At 43.7% G+C, this 18,255-nt stretch overlaps 1 protein-coding gene and 15 non-coding genes across 16 annotated transcripts in view; all 16 read left to right on the forward strand.

The window, feature by feature from the left end:
- The window catches only part of trnas-uga (transfer RNA serine (anticodon UGA)), an 82-nt gene extending 26 nt beyond the window's left edge, over nucleotides 1–56 (forward strand). Inside the window, exon 1 of the tRNA in view lies at nucleotides 1–56. This exon is cut by the window's left edge and continues 26 nt beyond it. This is a non-coding gene — a tRNA (tRNA-Ser).
- A 259-nt stretch (nucleotides 57–315) lies between these two features.
- Nucleotides 316–397, forward strand: trnas-cga (transfer RNA serine (anticodon CGA)). The gene has a single exon. It is a non-coding gene; the product is annotated as a tRNA-Ser (tRNA).
- Nucleotides 398–562: 165 nt separating this feature from the next.
- trnas-uga (transfer RNA serine (anticodon UGA)) lies at nucleotides 563–644 on the forward strand. Its single transcript has one exon. It is a non-coding gene; the product is annotated as a tRNA-Ser (tRNA).
- Nucleotides 645–895: 251 nt separating this feature from the next.
- On the forward strand, nucleotides 896–977 carry trnas-cga (transfer RNA serine (anticodon CGA)). The gene has a single exon. It is a non-coding gene; the product is annotated as a tRNA-Ser (tRNA).
- A 259-nt stretch (nucleotides 978–1,236) lies between these two features.
- On the forward strand, nucleotides 1,237–1,318 carry trnas-cga (transfer RNA serine (anticodon CGA)). Its single transcript has one exon. It is a non-coding gene; the product is annotated as a tRNA-Ser (tRNA).
- A 165-nt stretch (nucleotides 1,319–1,483) lies between these two features.
- Nucleotides 1,484–1,565, forward strand: trnas-uga (transfer RNA serine (anticodon UGA)). The gene has a single exon. It is a non-coding gene; the product is annotated as a tRNA-Ser (tRNA).
- A 251-nt stretch (nucleotides 1,566–1,816) lies between these two features.
- Nucleotides 1,817–1,898, forward strand: trnas-cga (transfer RNA serine (anticodon CGA)). The gene has a single exon. It is a non-coding gene; the product is annotated as a tRNA-Ser (tRNA).
- A 259-nt stretch (nucleotides 1,899–2,157) lies between these two features.
- Nucleotides 2,158–2,239, forward strand: trnas-cga (transfer RNA serine (anticodon CGA)). Its single transcript has one exon. It is a non-coding gene; the product is annotated as a tRNA-Ser (tRNA).
- A 165-nt stretch (nucleotides 2,240–2,404) lies between these two features.
- trnas-uga (transfer RNA serine (anticodon UGA)) lies at nucleotides 2,405–2,486 on the forward strand. The gene has a single exon. It is a non-coding gene; the product is annotated as a tRNA-Ser (tRNA).
- Nucleotides 2,487–2,745: 259 nt separating this feature from the next.
- Nucleotides 2,746–2,827, forward strand: trnas-cga (transfer RNA serine (anticodon CGA)). The gene has a single exon. It is a non-coding gene; the product is annotated as a tRNA-Ser (tRNA).
- Nucleotides 2,828–4,917: 2,090 nt separating this feature from the next.
- On the forward strand, nucleotides 4,918–4,999 carry trnas-cga (transfer RNA serine (anticodon CGA)). Its single transcript has one exon. It is a non-coding gene; the product is annotated as a tRNA-Ser (tRNA).
- A 153-nt stretch (nucleotides 5,000–5,152) lies between these two features.
- Nucleotides 5,153–5,234, forward strand: trnas-uga (transfer RNA serine (anticodon UGA)). Its single transcript has one exon. It is a non-coding gene; the product is annotated as a tRNA-Ser (tRNA).
- Nucleotides 5,235–6,807: 1,573 nt separating this feature from the next.
- Nucleotides 6,808–6,889, forward strand: trnas-cga (transfer RNA serine (anticodon CGA)). Its single transcript has one exon. It is a non-coding gene; the product is annotated as a tRNA-Ser (tRNA).
- A 165-nt stretch (nucleotides 6,890–7,054) lies between these two features.
- trnas-uga (transfer RNA serine (anticodon UGA)) lies at nucleotides 7,055–7,136 on the forward strand. Its single transcript has one exon. It is a non-coding gene; the product is annotated as a tRNA-Ser (tRNA).
- A 237-nt stretch (nucleotides 7,137–7,373) lies between these two features.
- Nucleotides 7,374–7,455, forward strand: trnas-cga (transfer RNA serine (anticodon CGA)). The gene has a single exon. It is a non-coding gene; the product is annotated as a tRNA-Ser (tRNA).
- Nucleotides 7,456–10,553: 3,098 nt separating this feature from the next.
- krcp (kelch repeat-containing protein) lies at nucleotides 10,554–18,041 on the forward strand. The gene is made up of 13 exons (XM_062516212.1): nucleotides 10,554–10,782; nucleotides 11,242–11,403; nucleotides 11,489–11,570; nucleotides 11,657–11,710; nucleotides 11,847–12,126; nucleotides 13,895–14,026; nucleotides 14,350–14,537; nucleotides 15,375–15,571; nucleotides 15,824–15,915; nucleotides 16,272–16,326; nucleotides 16,722–16,819; nucleotides 17,174–17,268; nucleotides 17,436–18,041. The coding sequence occupies exons 1-13, from the start codon at nucleotides 10,721–10,723 to the stop codon at nucleotides 17,568–17,570; spliced, it is 1,632 nt and encodes a 543-aa protein (XP_062372196.1). The 5' UTR covers nucleotides 10,554–10,720; the 3' UTR covers nucleotides 17,571–18,041.
- The last annotated feature ends 214 nt before the right edge of the window (nucleotides 18,042–18,255 follow it).

Raw genomic sequence — 18,255 nt, forward strand, 5'->3', positions numbered from 1 at the left:
TTGGACTTGAAATCCAATGGGGTCTCCCCGCGCAGGTTCGAACCCTGCTCACAGCGGCGTCCTTTGTTGCAAGAGCGATGAACGGAGCGCTTGATTTGTGCGGCAAGACAGCAGGCCATGAAATTGACCAACATATCTTCCTGGCCTCTTACCTGTGCCCTTTTGAAACTACACACATAATTGCACGTCTCTCATTGAAGAAAAGTCGTCCTACCTTTGACATCTGTTCATTTATGCTTGTCCCTCTGATCGCCATCCTTCAGGTAGCATGTTTGCATGTCTTTTTTTCTGTTCATGACCCAGTTGGTGAAATAAGCTGTGATGGCCGAGAGGTTAAGGCGTTGGACTCGAAATCCAATGGGGTTTCCCCGCGCAGGTTCGAACCCTGCTCGCAGCGTTTCTTTGACTAGTTGTTCTCCTGCCACCCATTTGAGACCCACGACTGGAATCGGCCAAGGCAGTTGAAACAAACCTTGAAGCCAAATCTTATAGCGCTGTCTCTTCCAGCTGAAGCTATGGCACGTTGTGCACGATTTTTTCCCATGTGTGCAAAGACCGTGCAGCTGTGATGGCCGAGAGGTTAAGGCGTTGGACTTGAAATCCAATGGGGTCTCCCGGCGCAGGTTCGAACCCTGCTCACAGCGGTGTCCTTTCTTGTAAAAGGGATGACGCACCACTTGATTTGTGCGGCAAGGCCATGAAATTTACCAACATATCTTCCTGGTCTCTTATCTCTGCCCTTTTCAAGCTACACATGTAATGCCATGTCTCTCAGTGAAGAAAAGTGGTCCTGCGTTTGACATGTGTGAACTTAAGCTTGTACCTCCGATCGCCATCCTTCAGGTAGCATGTTTGCATGTCTTTTTTTCTGTTCATGACCCCATTGGTGAAATAAGCTGTGATGGCCGAGAGGTTAAGGCGTTGGACTCGAAATCCAATGGGGTTTCCCCGCGCAGGTTCGAACCCTGCTCACAGCGGCGTCCTTTGTTGCAAGAGCGATGAACGGACCGCTTGATTTGTGCGGCAAGACAGCAGGCCATGAAATTGACCAACATATCTTCCTGGCCTCTTACCTGTGCCCTTTTCAAACTACACACATAATTGCACGTCTCTCATTGAAGAAAAGTCGTCCTACCTTTGACATCTGTTCATTTATGCTTGTCCCTCTGATCGCCATCCTTCAGGTAGCATGTTTGCATGTCTTTTTTTCTGTTCATGACCCATTTGGTGAAATAAGCTGTGATGGCCGAGAGGTTAAGGCGTTGGACTCGAAATCCAATGGGGTTTCCCCGCGCAGGTTCGAACCCTGCTCGCAGCGTTTCTTTGACTAGTTGTTCTCCTGCCACCCATTTGAAACCCACGACTGGAATCGGCCAAGGCAGTTGAAACAAACCGTGAAGCCAAATCTTATAGCGCTGTCTCTTCCAGCTGAAGCTATGGCACGATGTGCACGATTTTTTCCCATGTGTGCAAAGACCGTGCAGCTGTGATGGCCGAGAGGTTAAGGCGTTGGACTTGAAATCCAATGGCATCTCCCCGCGCAGGTTCGAACCCTGCTCACAGCGGTGTCCTTTCTTGTAAAAGGGATGACGCACCACTTGATTTGTGCGGCAAGGCCATGAAATTTACCAACATATATTCCTGGTCTCTTATCTCTGCCCTTTTCAAGCTACACATGTAATGCCATGTCTCTTAGTGAAGAAAAGTGGTCCTGCATTTGACATGTGTGAACTTATGCTTGTACCTCCGATCGCCATCCTTCAGGTAGCATGTTTGCATGTCTTTTTTTCTGTTCATGACCCCGTTGGTGAAATAAGCTGTGATGGCCGAGAGGTTAAGGCGTTGGACTCGAAATCCAATGGGGTTTCCCCGCGCAGGTTCGAACCCTGCTCACAGCGGCGTCCTTTGTTGCAAGAGCGATGGACGGACCGCTTGATTTGTGCGGCAAGACAGCAGGCCATGAAATTGACCAACATATCTTCCTGGCCTCTTACCTGTGCCCTTTGCAAACTACACACATAATTGCACGTCTCTCATTGAAGAAAAGTCGTCCTACCTTTGACATCTGTTCATTTATGCTTGTCCCTCTGATCGCCATCCTTCAGGTAGCATGTTTGCATGTCTTTTTTTCTGTTCATGACCCATTTGGTGAAATAAGCTGTGATGGCCGAGAGGTTAAGGCGTTGGACTCGAAATCCAATGGGGTTTCCCCGCGCAGGTTCGAACCCTGCTCGCAGCGTTTCTTTGACTAGTTGTTCTCCTGCCACCCATTTGAGACCCACGACTGGAATCGGCCAAGGCAGTTGAAACAAACCGTGAAGCCAAATCTTATAGCGCTGTCTCTTCCAGCTGAAGCTATGGCACGTTGTGCACGATTTTTTCCCATGTGTGCAAAGACCGTGCAGCTTTGATGGCCGAGAGGTTAAGGCGTTGGACTTGAAATCCAATGGGGTTTCCCCGCGCAGGTTCGAACCCTGCTCACAGCGGCGTCCTTTGTTGCAAGAGCGATGGACGGACCGCTTGATTTGTGCGGCAAGACAGCAGGCCATGAAATTGACCAACATATCTTCCTGGTCTCTTATCTCTGCCCTTTTCAAGCTACACATGTAATGCCATGTCTCTCAGTGAAGAAAAGTGGTCCTGCGTTTGACATGTGTGAACTTAAGCTTGTACCTCCGATCGCCATCCTTCAGGTAGCATGTTTGCATGTCTTTTTTTCTGTTCATGACCCCGTTGGTGAAATAAGCTGTGATGGCCGAGAGGTTAAGGCGTTGGACTCGAAATCCAATGGGGTTTCCCCGCGCAGGTTCGAACCCTGCTCGCAGGGTTTCTTTGACTAGTTGTTCTACTGCCACCCATTTGAGACCCACGACTGGAATCGGCCAAGGCAGTTGAAACAAACCGTGAAGCCAAATCTTATAGCGCTGTCTCTTCCAGCTGAAGCTGTGGGCCGTTGTGCACGTTTTTCCACTTGTGTACAGCTGTGATGGCCGAGTGGTTAAGGCGTTGGACTTGAAATCCAATGGGGTCACTAAAAGTTATTCACAAAGCATTCTAAGCCTAAAAGTAGCTCCTAAGTCTAGGACAGCGTAAAAGAACTCGAGAGGACTTCTAACTCACTAAGACCTATTCACAACCCACTTTTAGTGGCATTTCACGTCGCGATGTTTTGAAATGACCGTGCAGTGCAGGAGCTCGCTGTCATGCAAGGGAATAAATGTGCATTGCAACTAAGGATGCAAATGCAATAATGCCACCGACAACCAAAACCACCATTGCATGTAAACTAAATGTAACGTCTTATTGTGCCTAATTAAATTAAATCGCTTCTCCTCTTTGCAAATATAGGCTACGTGTTTTCATACAGATTAATTTAAAACATGTTGCAAATATACTGCTCCAGTCCATAGTGTTTCATTAAGCCTAGGCTTGCTTTACTCTTTATTCATTAAGGCTATGCCTATTGTAAGGCTGGTAATTTTCCATCTGAGAAACATCCCTAAAGTTCAGAACGGGGGAGACGACCTCACAGTTAGACTCCTTTGTGTCCAGGTGATCTATTTGCATTTGAACTGTTCCCATTGTGTGTGTGGCCGGCCATTTGGTAAAAAGCCCTCGGACACACCTCTTCTCCCCCTCTCCATGCCTCTGATGAACTAATGTTGGAAACTGAAATGTATCTGTTTCATGACAAATGATAATACATCCATGTTTGGTCTTGAATTAATACTTGTAATGTGGGCAACAGCCTAATCACAGTTTCATTGCAATCTAATATATTTGTACATGGTTATAGACTAAGAAATACACTATAGAGTTTTAGACGCCACACCCACTTTCAGGTAAAGAAGCCCTGCTGAGCTGGGGGTGGCTGGATGAATGAAAAGAAGAAACTCTTGCAGTGATGCTCTCTTCTCTTCCTGCTCTGCTCTGGTCTAGGCAAGAGGTCACACTGACCTCTCTGCTCTCTCTCTCTCTCTCTCTCTCTCTCTGCCTTCTCTCTCTCTCTCTCTTTTGATTTCTTTATGGGGTTTGTTATTTTCATTATTTGATATATTGTTTTATCTGGTGTATGTAGCATTTTAACTTGGTAACTTGTTAAGGTTTAAGTCCAAGTTTATTGTTTGTTTTGAGGTTAAGATTACTTTATCCTTTGTTCTTTTGTTTAAGGATAATTACTGATACTTTTACTCTTACCTAAGGCTCAAGGCCTAATAAATGGTTAATTCTCCTCGTTCAGTTTGCATATCTCTAAAAGTTTAGTGTGCCATGCCATTCTCTGCCATAGTTAAACAAACTAGTTATTTGGTAATTTATTAGAGGTTACAATATATCTATGGAGTCAGATTAACGTGGTGAATTCCTAATACAATTGCCATCTAACTTCTCAAATATTTTTACAGTCCAATTCAACCTCATCGAAGCGCCGGACGTAGACAGAGCACGTATAAAAGTGGGAAATATATTGTCGTATATTTGGCCTACTTACACTATTTATTCATCATCTTCCATCCTTCACAGCCCGACATAGCGCACGCATTCTCACCAGCTAAGACCTAACACCTGTCACTCAACTCGTCATTGTAGGGGAGGTTTGCCATCATTCCCGCGTTATAATCACCAGCCAATCAAGGTGGTCACTTTCATCAAGCTCGTGCATGAGTAATGACGTCAACCATAGCAACGAAGACTCACTTTTAGTTTAGGAGTGGGCGTTTCTCCTTACTAAAAGTAGGTCTGAAAGGCTTTGTGAATAACTTTTAATGGAAAACTCCTAACTAAAATCTTCTAGCGCGATTTAGGAGTACTCTTAGTGGTAAGATAAAATGCTTTGTGAATACGGGCCCTGATCGCCATCCTTCAGGTAGCATGTTTGCATGTCTTTGTTTTCTGTTCATGACGCCGTTAGTGAAATAAGCTGTGATGGCCGAGAGGTTAAGGCGTTGGACTCGAAATCCAATGGGTTTTCCCCGCGCAGGTTCGAACTCTGCTCGCAGCGTTTCTTTGACTAGTTGTTCTCCTGCCACCCATTTGAGACCCACGACTGGAATCGGCCAAGGCAGTTGAAACAAACCGTGAAGCCAAATCTTATAGCGCTGTCTCTTCCAGCTGAAGCTGTGGGCCGTTGTGCACTTTTTTCCACTTGTGTGCAGCTGTGATGGCCGAGTGGTTAAGGCGTTGGACTTGAAATCCAATGGGGTCTCCCCGCGCAGGTTCGAGCCCTGCTCACAGCGGCGTCCTTTGTTGCAAGAGTGATGAACGGACCGCTTGATTTGTGCGGCAAGACAGCAGGCCATTAGCCTGATTACCATCGACTTTCAAAGGCTCTGCGAGACTTTAGTCTGACCAACAGCCTGTGCTAACACGGTTTCTTGCCAGCGCTGGTTGACCCGCCTCCTTTAAGTGCCTCGATTTGCTACTGGTAGATGTCAGAAAGCGGATTGCCGAGTTTAAACCAATAACAACACTCTTTCCTCTGCCTTGAACACGCCTCTACCCAGAGCCGTTGGAGCTGCTCAAAGTTGATTGGTTCTCGACCAAAGGGGGCAGTTCCGCAGATTTCGGGAACTCAGAAATCCTTCTCAGTTGACCAGACCAGCAGCAAAGCCTGAAGGCGTTGCGTCACTGGGAGGGCGTGCCAGGCTAGCAGGCCATGACATTAGGTGCGTTTGCGATGAGCTGCGGCTGACTTAGGCTGGCTTCGGCTGGCTTCATACGTCAACGAGAGCTGCAGAGTCTTAGCAGGAGGGGCGACTAGCACACGCAGCTCATCCCGGACAGTCTGACTGAGCTTACGTACCTGAAGTTACTCGCGAGAGACCTGGCTGGAGACCTCGCGGTAGATATCGCGGGATTTTGTATTAAATACAGTAAAACTTTTATTCTTGCTCATTAAAATGAGCATGGTGACTGACGAAATAAATTGATATGATGTGTTTAAATAAACCACTGTTGTCATACAGTTAACAGGCCTGCATTGCAGCACATTAATTAAATATCAAGTGTTTTCCGTGTGTATATATTTAACCAACAGCATAAAATAGCAGAGTATCCTCACGTTTTCAGTAGGCTAGCCTACCGCTGTTCCAGAAATCACAAATAAGAAGGTATCCGTTCGATTTCTGTTCATTTTAGCAGATTCTAACGTAAGGAGCAAAGATTCTAGAACAGAGCAAGATGGATCACAGGGATAAGCTCCAGCGTCATCCCAGACGTTGGTTTTAGTGCAGTTGAACTGATCCGTCTTGGTCCGCTCTAGTGTCTTGGGTAAGGAGGCAGAACGAGACACCTGTCATACTCGTCATGGGGAGATTCTTCCAAACGGCCCTATCACAACTTTGAACTGACGTCATTGGGGTGGGTTTTGGCCAGCGCAGTTGCTTAAAAACGAACTGCGCTGAACTGCGCTGGCTGAGCTAAGACGCAGTCTCTCGAGATCTTGTAAGGACATGTGACATGATGTCACGGGGGTAACTCCCACCGCGACTGCAAGAAGTCGGACATGATTTCTAACCAGTTTGCATTTCGTCTGTCCCAGTATGCACTCTGTTTAACCCAGCATGCATCACATCAAGTCAGATCTGCGCAGATTTTCGTCAAGTCAAACGCACCTAGTGACCAACATATCTTCCTGGCCTCTTACCTCTGCCCTTTTCAAACTACACATATAATTGCATGTCTCTCATTGAAGAAAAGTCGTCCTACCTTTGACATCTGTTCATTTATGCTTGTCCCTCTGATCGCCATCCTTCAGGTAGCATGTTTGCATGTCTTTGTTTTCTGTTCATGACGCCATTAGTGAAATAAGCTGTGATGGCCGAGAGGTTTAGGCGTTGGACTCGAAATCCAATGGGGTTTCCCCGCGCAGGTTCGAACCCTGCTCGCAGCGTTTCTTTAACTAGTTGTTCTCCTGCCACCCATTGGAGACCCACGACAGGAACCTGCCAAGGCAGTTGAAAGAAACCGTCAAGCCAATTCCTAAAGCAGTTTCTTTTCCAACTGAAGCTATGGCGCGTTGTGCACGATTTTTTCCCATGTGTGCAAAGACCGTGCAGCTGTGATGGCCGAGAGGTTAAGGCGTTGGACTTGAAATCCAACGGGGTCTCCCCGCGCAGGTTGGAACCCTGCTCATAGCGGTGTCCTTTCTTGTAAAAGGGATGACGCACCACTTGATTTGTGCGGCAAGGCCATGAAATTTACCAACATATCTTCCTGGTCTCTTCAAGCTACACATGTAATGCCATGTCTCTCAGTGAAGAAAAGTGGTCCTGCGTTTGACATGTGTGAACTTATGCTTGTACCTCCGATCGCCATCCTTCAGGTAGCATATTTGCATGTCTTTTTTTCTGTTCATGACCCAGTTGGTGAAATAAGCTGTGATGGCCGAGAGGTTAAGGCGTTGGACTCGAAATCCAATGGGGTTTCCCCGCGCAGGTTCGAACCCTGCTCGGAGCATTTCTTTGACTAGTTGTTCTCCTGCCACCCATTTGAGACCCACGACTGGAATCGGCCAAGGCAGTTGAAACAAACCGTGAAGCCAAATCTTATAGCGCTGTCTCTTATAGTGCAAAACGTCCCACTGTTCTCCTCTCCCTGAAGGAGAAGCTCCAGAGGGTGGGGGTGTTTGTGGATTATGAGGCAGGTCTGGTCTCCTTTTATGCAGACTGTTGGTATCATCTCTACTCTTATGCTAATGTTACCTTCACTGAGAAACTTTACCCATTCTTTTCTCCTGAACTTAATGATGGAGGCAAGAACTCCGCTCCTCTTATCATCTCCTCAGTTCATATCTGCCCTATCAAGTAATGTAGAATGGATGGATGTTTCATTAAAGTCAGACTCCAGCAATTTATTACACACCTTAAACTCTCTGTTCAGAAGGTTATTTTTTCATAGAAAATCTTGCTGCTTATTTTGCTTTGCTCATTATTTCTCTATTATTAAAATAAACAAGTTACTTTTTCATATGCTAAGCCCTGTTCTTATTTAGAGATCTTATTCAAATTAATCTCAGTGCTTTCATAAACCAATTTGTATTTGCATATGTCCCTGATTATTATCATATCAATTGTGTTGTGACACAACTCATTTAAACTGGAAAAAGCCCCATGCCAATCTCTGGATATGGTGAAGGGTATGTGATGATGTGGGGCTATTTTAATTCCAACGGCCAAGGGAACTTTTTCAGGATGCATAATATCCTGGATCCATGAAATAACTGGCCTTTAAAAATAAAAATCTGCCTGCCCCTATGTTAACCCTATGTGCTAAATTCCCATAGGGTTACATAGGGGGTCAAATACTTCCTTCCCCCTAGCATTTAGGAAGAACATTTATTTATTTACGATACGTTCTTCAATCGCAAAGAAAATTGGTGTCCTTAGCGGTTTTATTTTTACTCATTTTTTGAATTAAGGCAATAAGATCAATTGTCAAATGATGATTTATAATCCTCTTTTTAGGCAACTTTAGCATGGTATCAAATACATTTTCTCCTCACTGTATATATGAACAAATATCATATCATCATTGCATGTAATATGTTGTTCCTGCATTTTGACATTGTAAACAGTCAGAAGAATGAAAAGCAGTTTGAAGTAAAGCTACTTACAATTAGTGCTGTCAATCGATTAAAAAAATTAATTGCGATTAATTTCATGAATGTCCTAGTTAAAGAGGAATAATGCAGGATTGGCGATTTCATCTCTGGTTTCGGTTTCGGTTTTCGTTTTCGCTCGTTTTATGCTTGCATATTTCTCTGCAGAGCTTCCCCGACACTTTTAGCATGTACAGTATATTTATACATATATAGGCTATATATAAATATATAAATTGCAAGCGTGGTTCTTCTTGCTCCTTTCGCGTCTCTGACTTCCAGATGTAAACAGCAAACGATCGTTTATCAGAAAGTTGCAAGGTTGTAATTAGCGGATAGGGACACTAGGGGCGGGAGGAAATGTGACTGTTTTCGATAAAACTGGTCAGTCAAGCAAAACAACGATTTCTAAGCGATTTTATGACTATGAAAAAGTTGCATAGGGTCTCTTTAACTCACGATTAATCGCATATTTACTAGTTCGCCCATCGGTATGATATGTTGTGCTTGGGTGTAACGTTAACAGCATGTTTGGCTAGGTAGCTGACCATGGTCCTGGAATGCCTGGAGCGGAGATCGCGTTAAAGCGATAGCCGCTTGCACCCCCCTATGTAAGGATGGAGGATGAGTGACTGGGCTATCAGTGAAACGGAGGAGTAGGGGGAGGAGGAGGGATGACTTTTGCGAACGCCGGGGCGTGTGGCATAAGAGAAAAGAAGGCCGGCTTAAATACTCTTGAAGCGGGAGGGAGGAGTTAATTGGTGTCAATCATCCCTAAGGGCTCCTCCCGAACTTTGTTTAGAAAACATCATTAAATTGCACATTTTTATCTGTTCAAAACGTCCCTTGATTTATCATTTTAATACTCTTATCAAAGTAAAGTGGATAGGCTTGCTTTGTGCAAATGTTTTTTTTTAATTATTATTGCAAACCACAGTAGGCTATAGTGTTACAGCCATTCATGTCTGTAGTAATACTGTCAATAGGCTATTGGGACAGATGACACAATGCTGACAGCACCACTGAGCAAGAAACAAACATCTCTCCTCCTAGAAGTTCAGATACTGCAATAACATAAAAAAAAAGCTCTGAATTGTTGTAGCCTACAAGTAATTCAAACATAGTTCCTCCCTCTCTCTCTCTCACACACACACACACACCGAATGTGCACGAATGCACACACACTCACTCACACACACAAACACACACACCCTGATTGCACGTGCGCGCACGCGCACACACACACACACACACACACACACACACACGCGCACAAGACAGATAACGCATGACCTCAGTAATGTCATTCTGTGATACTGGATAATATTCAGAGAAATGGATCTCCTGTTAATGAAATCGTGATCGGCCACATATCAGGAGTCTTACTGTGTGTGTGTGTGTGTGCGTGTGTGTGTGTGTGTGTGTGTGTGTGTGTGTGTGTGTAGCCTATTCAGTGCATTTTGGCTTCTGGTTTACAGCCGGGTCCTGTAGTTTTTCTAACGTGGCCACAGCCGTTTGTGAAAAAACTTGTCACAGGTCAGGAAGAGCGTTAATCTCGCGATAAAAAAAAAAAAAAAAAAGTTTTGCGTTAATGAAATTAGCTGGCGTCAGGACTGTCAGGGCTGTAAAACAGTTGCCACTGATATCGGCAATCAAAAAGTATTCTTACTAAAGTCAGGAATGTTTTTTTAGGCTATAAGGCTGCTATTAGGATTTCCACTCAAAAAAGTCACGTTTTGCCGGACTCTATGCTTTTCCCTACCAGAAAACCAGCCACTGACGTTGAAAGGTATGGGCCATCGATGGCTTGGGTATATGGGCGCTTTCTGGCGCTTTCTTTCTTTCGGAGTTTCGAAAGTTCCACCTAGTTCAGTATACGCTTTTCTGGTTGGCTGAACCAGCTACGAGTTTTGATTCGTCAAACCAACACCCCGCCTTCCTTGTTAGTGTTGGTCGTGGCGCGCAATTTGTATTTGTGTAGTAGCAAACCACTTCGGCTGCGTACAGCTTCTTATAAAATAGCAATATTAGTGAGAGTTGACATATACATAAAATAGATTAGCTTGTCAGTCTGGGTTTAATTGGGTGAACACTGCTGCAGGTCTCTATCGTAGATTACACAACATGGAGGAACTGAGTATCTACGCGGTTTTTGGAGTGGATGAACCACCCCGTGAAATTCTCGGGTAAGATCACTTCAGACACTTTCCCCGTGTCTAAATGTATGTTATTACTCTGTGAAAATTCTAACGTTACTCTAAGGTTGTGTAGCCCTATGCATTCATTTATATTTGTGTATGTTTACTGAAATTAGCACAATGACGAGCCTATTGACAGACGTCGAGGTTTAACGTTAGAGAAATGGGTTAAAATTATACTGAACAATACGCGGAATGGACTAAGTCTACGTTTGCAACGTGAACGTAGACCTACTTATGCTGTCTTGTTGATAGTTTTATTATCCAGGACAGGTGCGAATCTTATTCCTAATTTGTTTAGCGTTGATTACATGATGCAGGAATTACACGTATGTTAACGCGAAAAGTATATAATTTAAGCTGTAATTATTTTATTGCACTTAAAGGTTAACCCTGACACAATAAGCAGCAATAACTCTTATATTTAAGTGATCTTTTTGTCTTTAGTCCCACAGAACCCGGGCATAAACCTATTGCAATACCCGCATTCGTACAACAGGTGGTGCTGTTCACCAAGGGGATCTGGGGTAAACACTCATGTGTCACTGTTGAATTAAGTGATGCAAAGTCGAATCCCATCATATCTGGCAAACTGACCCCAAAGAATAAGTGAGTTTGTAATGTCTTATTTATTTATTTTTCATATATCTACTTTTCCTCTGTGAAGGCTAATCAGAGGTTGTTTCTTTGAAAGGTCCCTTTGCTGGGAGTACTGGGAAGATGGCATTTGGTCCAGTGGGGCAACTCTCTCTGTTAAACTTGACAGTGAAATGATGGTGAGTATGATTAAAGCACACTTTTTGACATATATTTTTACACTGTTGCAAAACGCTTTGACATCTCATAATCATTGTTTGTGTAGGCTGTAGGCGATCTGCTTATACCAGACCTGACCAAGAAAGAGTTCACGCCAGAGGTAATGTACAATTAGGTGGCACAAGTTATTGCATTAAATCTCTGCATTGGTTAGTTTAAACATGCAATATAAGCTATGAAGAGATGTTCAAAGAATGGCCCAGATGTCTAATATGCTTTTAACTCGCCCCCCAAAGTGCCCGGTTGCACCGCCAGTCATGCGAGAGGGTCCTGGAAAAAGGAAAAGAAGCGCACCGGAGCCGGAGCAGGACGCGGCCAATCAGGAGAACACTTGCCCCAACGGCCAAGCCTCTGAGAAGGCCACTCCGCACCGGAAGGGCCGGAACACCCCCCGCAACAGCCAGACACGTCTCTTCCCCCAGAAGGACGAGCAGCCGGCTACCACCCAGGCCAGCGCCCGCACTCCCCCTGCCGCCAAGCCCAGGGGCAGACAGGCCAAAACCCCCACCCAATTAGGTGTGCTATGCTATGGGCTTCTCTCTCACATGCATGCATACAGTACACGAACCATGTGGGCTGATTGAATCATTACTATTATGTATTTATTATTTACTATTAATTGTCAATGTTCAATGGCATTTAGCGCTAAGGCGATACCCAGTTAGTTAAAAAAAAAAAAAAAAAAAATGGCGTTAAAGGTCATGATTAGGGATGTAACGGTATGAAAATGTAACCCCACGGTTATAGTGACCAAAATTATCACGGTTTTCGGTATTATCGCGGTATTTTAAAAATTGTGTGTACAATATGTTAAGAAAGCGCTGATGGGTGTAGACAAGCTGAAATATTTTAGTTTAAAAAAGTGTTTCTTACATTAAAAATATAGGCAAACCCTTATTGCCTTCAGCAGGATACCGATCATTCACAGCAGTGGCAATCCTAGTCTCTGCTCAACCCTCCACACACACAGAAAATGGCTTGTCTTGTTTCTATTGCATATTTTGAATTCATAAACTTTATATATTTTGCTAATAGTTTAGAATATGTTAGGATCTGCATAATTACTTATAGCTAAAAATATTCAGTAATTTGAATACTCCATATTGATTTTTAAACTATTACACTTGTCTTTAATGACATTACAGGGGTGTTGTGTAGGTCTAATTGAGAGCCTGTCACTTTAAGAGATACGTGAAGTAGCCTAATTATATTAACCTTCATTCGGTTTTAGGAAAGTAGTCACGCATAGTTCAAGGATATCCGTTTTGTTGGGATCATAGAAAAGATAAGTGTCTTGCAATGTTAACTTCTATGATTTTGGTGAGCACTAGGCTACTGTAGGCTACATTAGCCTAATGATAGACATGACGCATGAGCTAACGGGATAGTTACCTTGATGGAAAAGATTGCCAATAGGCTGTGTAGCTTTTTTCGGAAATTGAATTAAACACTACAGTAGGCCTAAATGAACTAAATTCCATAGCCTACTGTAGGTAGGTTACCGTGGCATTGTGCTCACTTTTTCCTTGTTCCTTGGAAATGTTGGCTGGTTATAGCTTAACTTATGATTTGGAGTTTGATATCCGTCATATCCATGGTCATATCCAATGAGTGACACCCAGCGCTCAACATAAAACTTTACGGCATTCTCCTGATAACGTTAGTGGAATAGCCTAGATTTCATGTGAACGTGTAGGCCTAAATAAAAAGACGCAGAGTGGCTACATGATACAGCGCACGTTTTGGGGTGAAAATGTTGCGCCCTTTAAAAGCAGGTGTAGCCTTATCCGAATCATGGTTAAATCCATCAATTAGAAAACAGAATTAGTAAGGTAAAGTTTTGTTTCATAGTAGCCTTCCAGCTTGTGTCAAAAGCAGGCTCGGATGAAGCTGGGAGGAATTAAACACGCGGTTACCACACCGTAGTATCAACCGTGATAATAATGATATTCGAAATGAACGCGGTAATTGTTATCATCAACATTTTTATCATGGTTTACCGTCACACCGGTAATCGTTACATCCATAGTCATGATCAACCTGATTCAACAGTGTTGCAAAATGCAATATCATACGTTTCGGCTACCTAGTACCTACTTGCAATGTCCGACGTCATTGCCTGTATTGTACATCAGTTCAGCATCAGAATGAGCTTGAAGCCATTATTGTAAGGTAAAGGACCTGTAAAGGTAAAGGATTGTGTCATTCTCTATACAATATGCCATACTAGTGCTACAGTGCTAAATTATAAAGCAGTATTGTTGTATTTTGTGTGTCTGTGCAGCACCCCTGGAGCGCCCTTCAGGTCGCTGGGGTCAGAGTCTCTGCCCCATCGATCCTCAGACAGCCATTCTGATTGGTGGACAAGGTGCAAAGATGCAGTTCTGCAAAGATCCTATGTGGAAGCTATGCACAGGTCAGCTACCCTCTGATTATTTCCCTGTGCCTGTTTCTATCTCCACTTATTTTTCAACATTCGAGGTTAGATGTACATGTCTAAGACGGTCTTTTGTGAATGTGCACTGGTTGTATTTCGCATCATGATGGTGGGTAATGTTAAATAGGCTTGGTTGTTGATCGGACACTGTGGGAAACCTCCTACCTGTTTAACACCTGTCCTGTGTATGTCTGACATTGTTCCTGATGCATAAACTCTGTGATTTTTGAAACGACACGACTTTACGGCGCAGTGCAAGCTATGCCATCTGGCCTAACAGTGTGTGTGTGATCTTTCTCCAGAGGACCTGTCCTGGGTGCCTGCTGAGACTCTCGCCGAAGGCCCCACGCCCGAAGCCAGGATCGGCCACACGGCCACCTATGACCCGGAGTCCAAGCGCATCTTTGTCTTCGGTGGCTCCAAGAGCAAAAAGTGGTTCAACGACATGCACATCCTGGACACGCAGAGCTGGAGGTGGACTATGGTGGAGGTAGGTGGAGCAAGCAGACTTACCACCGCAATGCTACAGCTTTTAGAGTAGCTGAAGTGACTTGCAATTTCTTGTTGTTTTACCATTACTTAGGAAAGTAACATAATTTCCTGTATACTTCACTTCAAAATGCTGAATATCTGTAGTATTTATGGTATATACTTTTTTTTCCTTCAATATGCATCAACACAAAGAAGACGTAATATGTTCACATCGATGTATCCATCTTTGTCGATGGTTGCAGTTATTCTGTATAAGGCTGGGATTATACTTGCCGTTAGACCAAGCGTCAGCGTATGCGCCCGTGTGCGACCTGCTGTGTCCTGTGTACAGACTCGCTGCAGCATTATGCACCTTACTGGAGGTCTTCACCAGGGGGAGACTAGTAGCCTAATATCAGATGTGGATGTGGCCATGTGCCATTGTTTACTCTCATGATTGCCCCCAGCTTTGATGTCGATAATGCATCTTGCAGTCACTTTGTTTTGGCAATGATTGCCCCCTACTTTCTTGTCAGTATTGCATCTCGCGGACGCGTCGTGTTCGCTTGCGACGACGTGCACGACCGACGCACCAAACGACCGCAAAATACGCGAGGCAGCCATAATGCGTACACGAACGCGTTGTCTACAGCAAGTCTAAACGTGCCTTAATAGTATTTCGTCTATTACAAATATTGGTCATTTTATTTAGGCTGTATGACCTCACTTTAAAGTGTTAATTTTATTATTCATTTGATATTCATTTACCGTATGTCCTTGTGTAAGTTGCTTTGGACAAAAGCGTACTCTAAAAACTCTGAACATAAACATGATGAGATCTGTTCCCTCTTCCCAGGCTCAGGGTAAGGTGCCCCCGCTGGCCTACCACAGCTGCAGCCTGTTCCGGGGGGAGCTCTTCGTCTTCGGCGGGGTGTTCCCTCGCCCCCACCCCCAGCCAGACGGCTGCAGCGACTCCATCTACATCTTCAGCCCCGAGATGGCCATCTGGTACCAGCCCATCGTCAACGGAGACAAGCCCGCGCCTCGGTCAGGGTGAGTTTCCGCAGGAGGTGACCCCTTGCACAGGCCCAGGAAGTATCCCAGGAGTATTTCTGTAAACCAAAAAGAGTGATGAATATAGACAATCCCCAATTGTGAGAGGTCAGTTGTAAAGCATATGATGGCTACAAGTTATGAATATCTCATTTGGCATATGCGTTTAGAAGAACAAAAGATGAAAAAGGGATTGTTACATAAAGGGTGTTATTAGTGATTTGAGTCTCATCTCATGTCATTTCTCTACAGACACTCTGCATGCGTTGTTCAAGGGAAAATCTTCATCTTTGGTGGATGGGACACTCCTGTGTGTTTCAACGACATGTACATGTTGGACCTGGGTAAGATTTAATCATTGTTCTTATAGCAGTGTAGAGAAAACAAGGGGGAAAGCACTTTGCTTTCCCATTTACTTCAGATTTTTTCAACTACACCTTTACAGAATTTGTTTCATGGCACTGAAGCTTATTTTCAATGAATTCTCCAGTAGGAAATGGGTTGTATTGTGCCTCACTTGTAGACTGAAACACAACAGCCATCTGTCAAATGAATAAATAAATAAATAGTCATAAATGTACCATGTTCTTAGCTGAGCATGTTGCATTTTTTGGGAGGTTTGGGAGGTTTGGGAGGTTGTTGTGCCTGGTGATTCGTAACATCAACTGTTAAATGAAACTTCTGTTTTGCCCAATATCAGGCTTGATGGAGTTTTCTACTGTGAAAACAAGTGGAACGCCCCCTTCTCCAAGAAGGTAAACAGGCTTTTCTTTCTCTTAATTGCCTATTACCTTAACCAACAGCTCTGTAAAAGACTATCCCTGTGGCATCTGCCAAAAGTCATCGTGTGTACCGCTCAATATAGAGTACTTGACAATAATATAATATATATTACAAAAAAAGTTTAAAGAAATACTGAAAGCGTTCTGTTTTAGCAGGACGTTCTTAATATGATTAACTCAAAGTATTTGGGTAATGTACAGATAACAAAATCAGAGTAAGTGAAGAAGAGCAAAGGAGGAGCAGCCTGGTTAGGCACCCATTCTAGGCATATAGGGATCTCTTCAAGTAAACGACAAAAAAACCCAGTCCGTTCCTCTTGTTTGACCATGTGGCCTGACCTTGCCTTCCCACCCCTGCTGTGTTCCAGCTGGCACGGCTGCGCCCTTCTCTCTGACTCGCGGTTCCTGGTGCACGGAGGCTACAATGGCAACAATGCCCTGAGCGACACCTTCATCTTCAATACAGGTACGGCAGCTGTCCAGGCAAACAGAGAACTGATGAGAAGGGGACGGCAAGTTGATTAGAACTTAACTCTTGACGTTCCTGGGCCGCAACCAAATAGATTACAGTGATTATGAAGGCGCTGTTTCTGCTTCTACTTTCTACCATGCATAAACTAGCCATCTAACTATCGGCCAATGTGTGTTGTACAACACTAGCTTAGTGGGGAAAACTGAATAAGTAGTGGTAACTCGGATATTTGTATCCAGTCTGTGGACGTCCAAGTGACCAGTGCCAGTGTGGTCATACTTTCAGCCTTTGGAGGTGTTTCTGTGTTTCAGTGAAATGTCCTAAGTTGGGGTGTTTTTTGTTTTGCAGAGACTAGCAGCTGGACCACTGTAGTTCACCCCCAGCTTACTTCAGTCCCACGGGCTGGACATTCTATCATCAATATGACAACAGCAGGCTCACAGGTATATATTTATTTTTCTGGTCTGTTTTGACCATTTGGTAACAGTCTATTAGCCATTTCCACTGATGTCTTCTTCGTATGAAGAATGGCCTAATCTGAGTGATAGACACTTATGCAATGTATTAAGGTGTGTGTGTGTGTGCGCGCGCGCATGCTTTATTTTTACAGGACTCCATGGATGAGGAACCAATTCAAGATGCAGATGGGTCTCCAAAACAGTTGTTCATTTTTGGAGGGGGAGACAATGAGGGGAGTTTCTTCTCTGACCTGATAACCCTTTCAATGGAGGAGCTGGAAGATTAAATTGGTGGTTTGGGGAATAGTGAACAAAATTAGGTGGATTTCATTGAAGCTATTGTATATAATTCCTGATATGTGTGTATGTTCTCTAATTTTAAATCTGTGATGTATTAAATTACACAGAATTATGATGCAAATCATCTGTGGCTAATGGACTATGGTGTGCTAACTCCTTTCTGGTTCCTGAGAAGTTTTTAATATATATGATAATAGAGGGAAAGGACATTTGTTTTGAAAGGGAAGAGGATCTAGATAGCGGGTCAAGAGTCACATGTGTCTATTTGTAAATGCTTTATTTCGTACAACATGGCTATATTTTTTTATTTGTTATTTTTTTCTGCCTCCCCTACATGGTGTACTTTGCCAATTATACGGCGTGTATGGTTTCTGTAACCCTGTGTGTGGAATGTATATATATTTTGTACTATGATTTTTAAAAAAGGTATTTTAATTAAATGCAGTGTGCAACTTTAACTGTGTCAGTTTCCTGTATGTACATCTGAGTCTGTCAGGGGGCATAGGCAAACTCATTAGTAAAAATCATTAATACAAATACCCTCATTTTTGGCAAAGGCAAATGTCCATATTTAACCTTCTCTGATAAACAGACACTGAGCAATGGTTGCAATGCAGTCAGGCTCTTGTTGCAGTTATTTAGTGACTTTTATTCTGACAACGTCCAAAAAAA

This window comes from Sardina pilchardus, chromosome 16 (assembly GCF_963854185.1).
Source record: "Sardina pilchardus chromosome 16, fSarPil1.1, whole genome shotgun sequence".
Classification (NCBI taxonomy): domain Eukaryota; kingdom Metazoa; phylum Chordata; class Actinopteri; order Clupeiformes; family Clupeidae; genus Sardina; species Sardina pilchardus.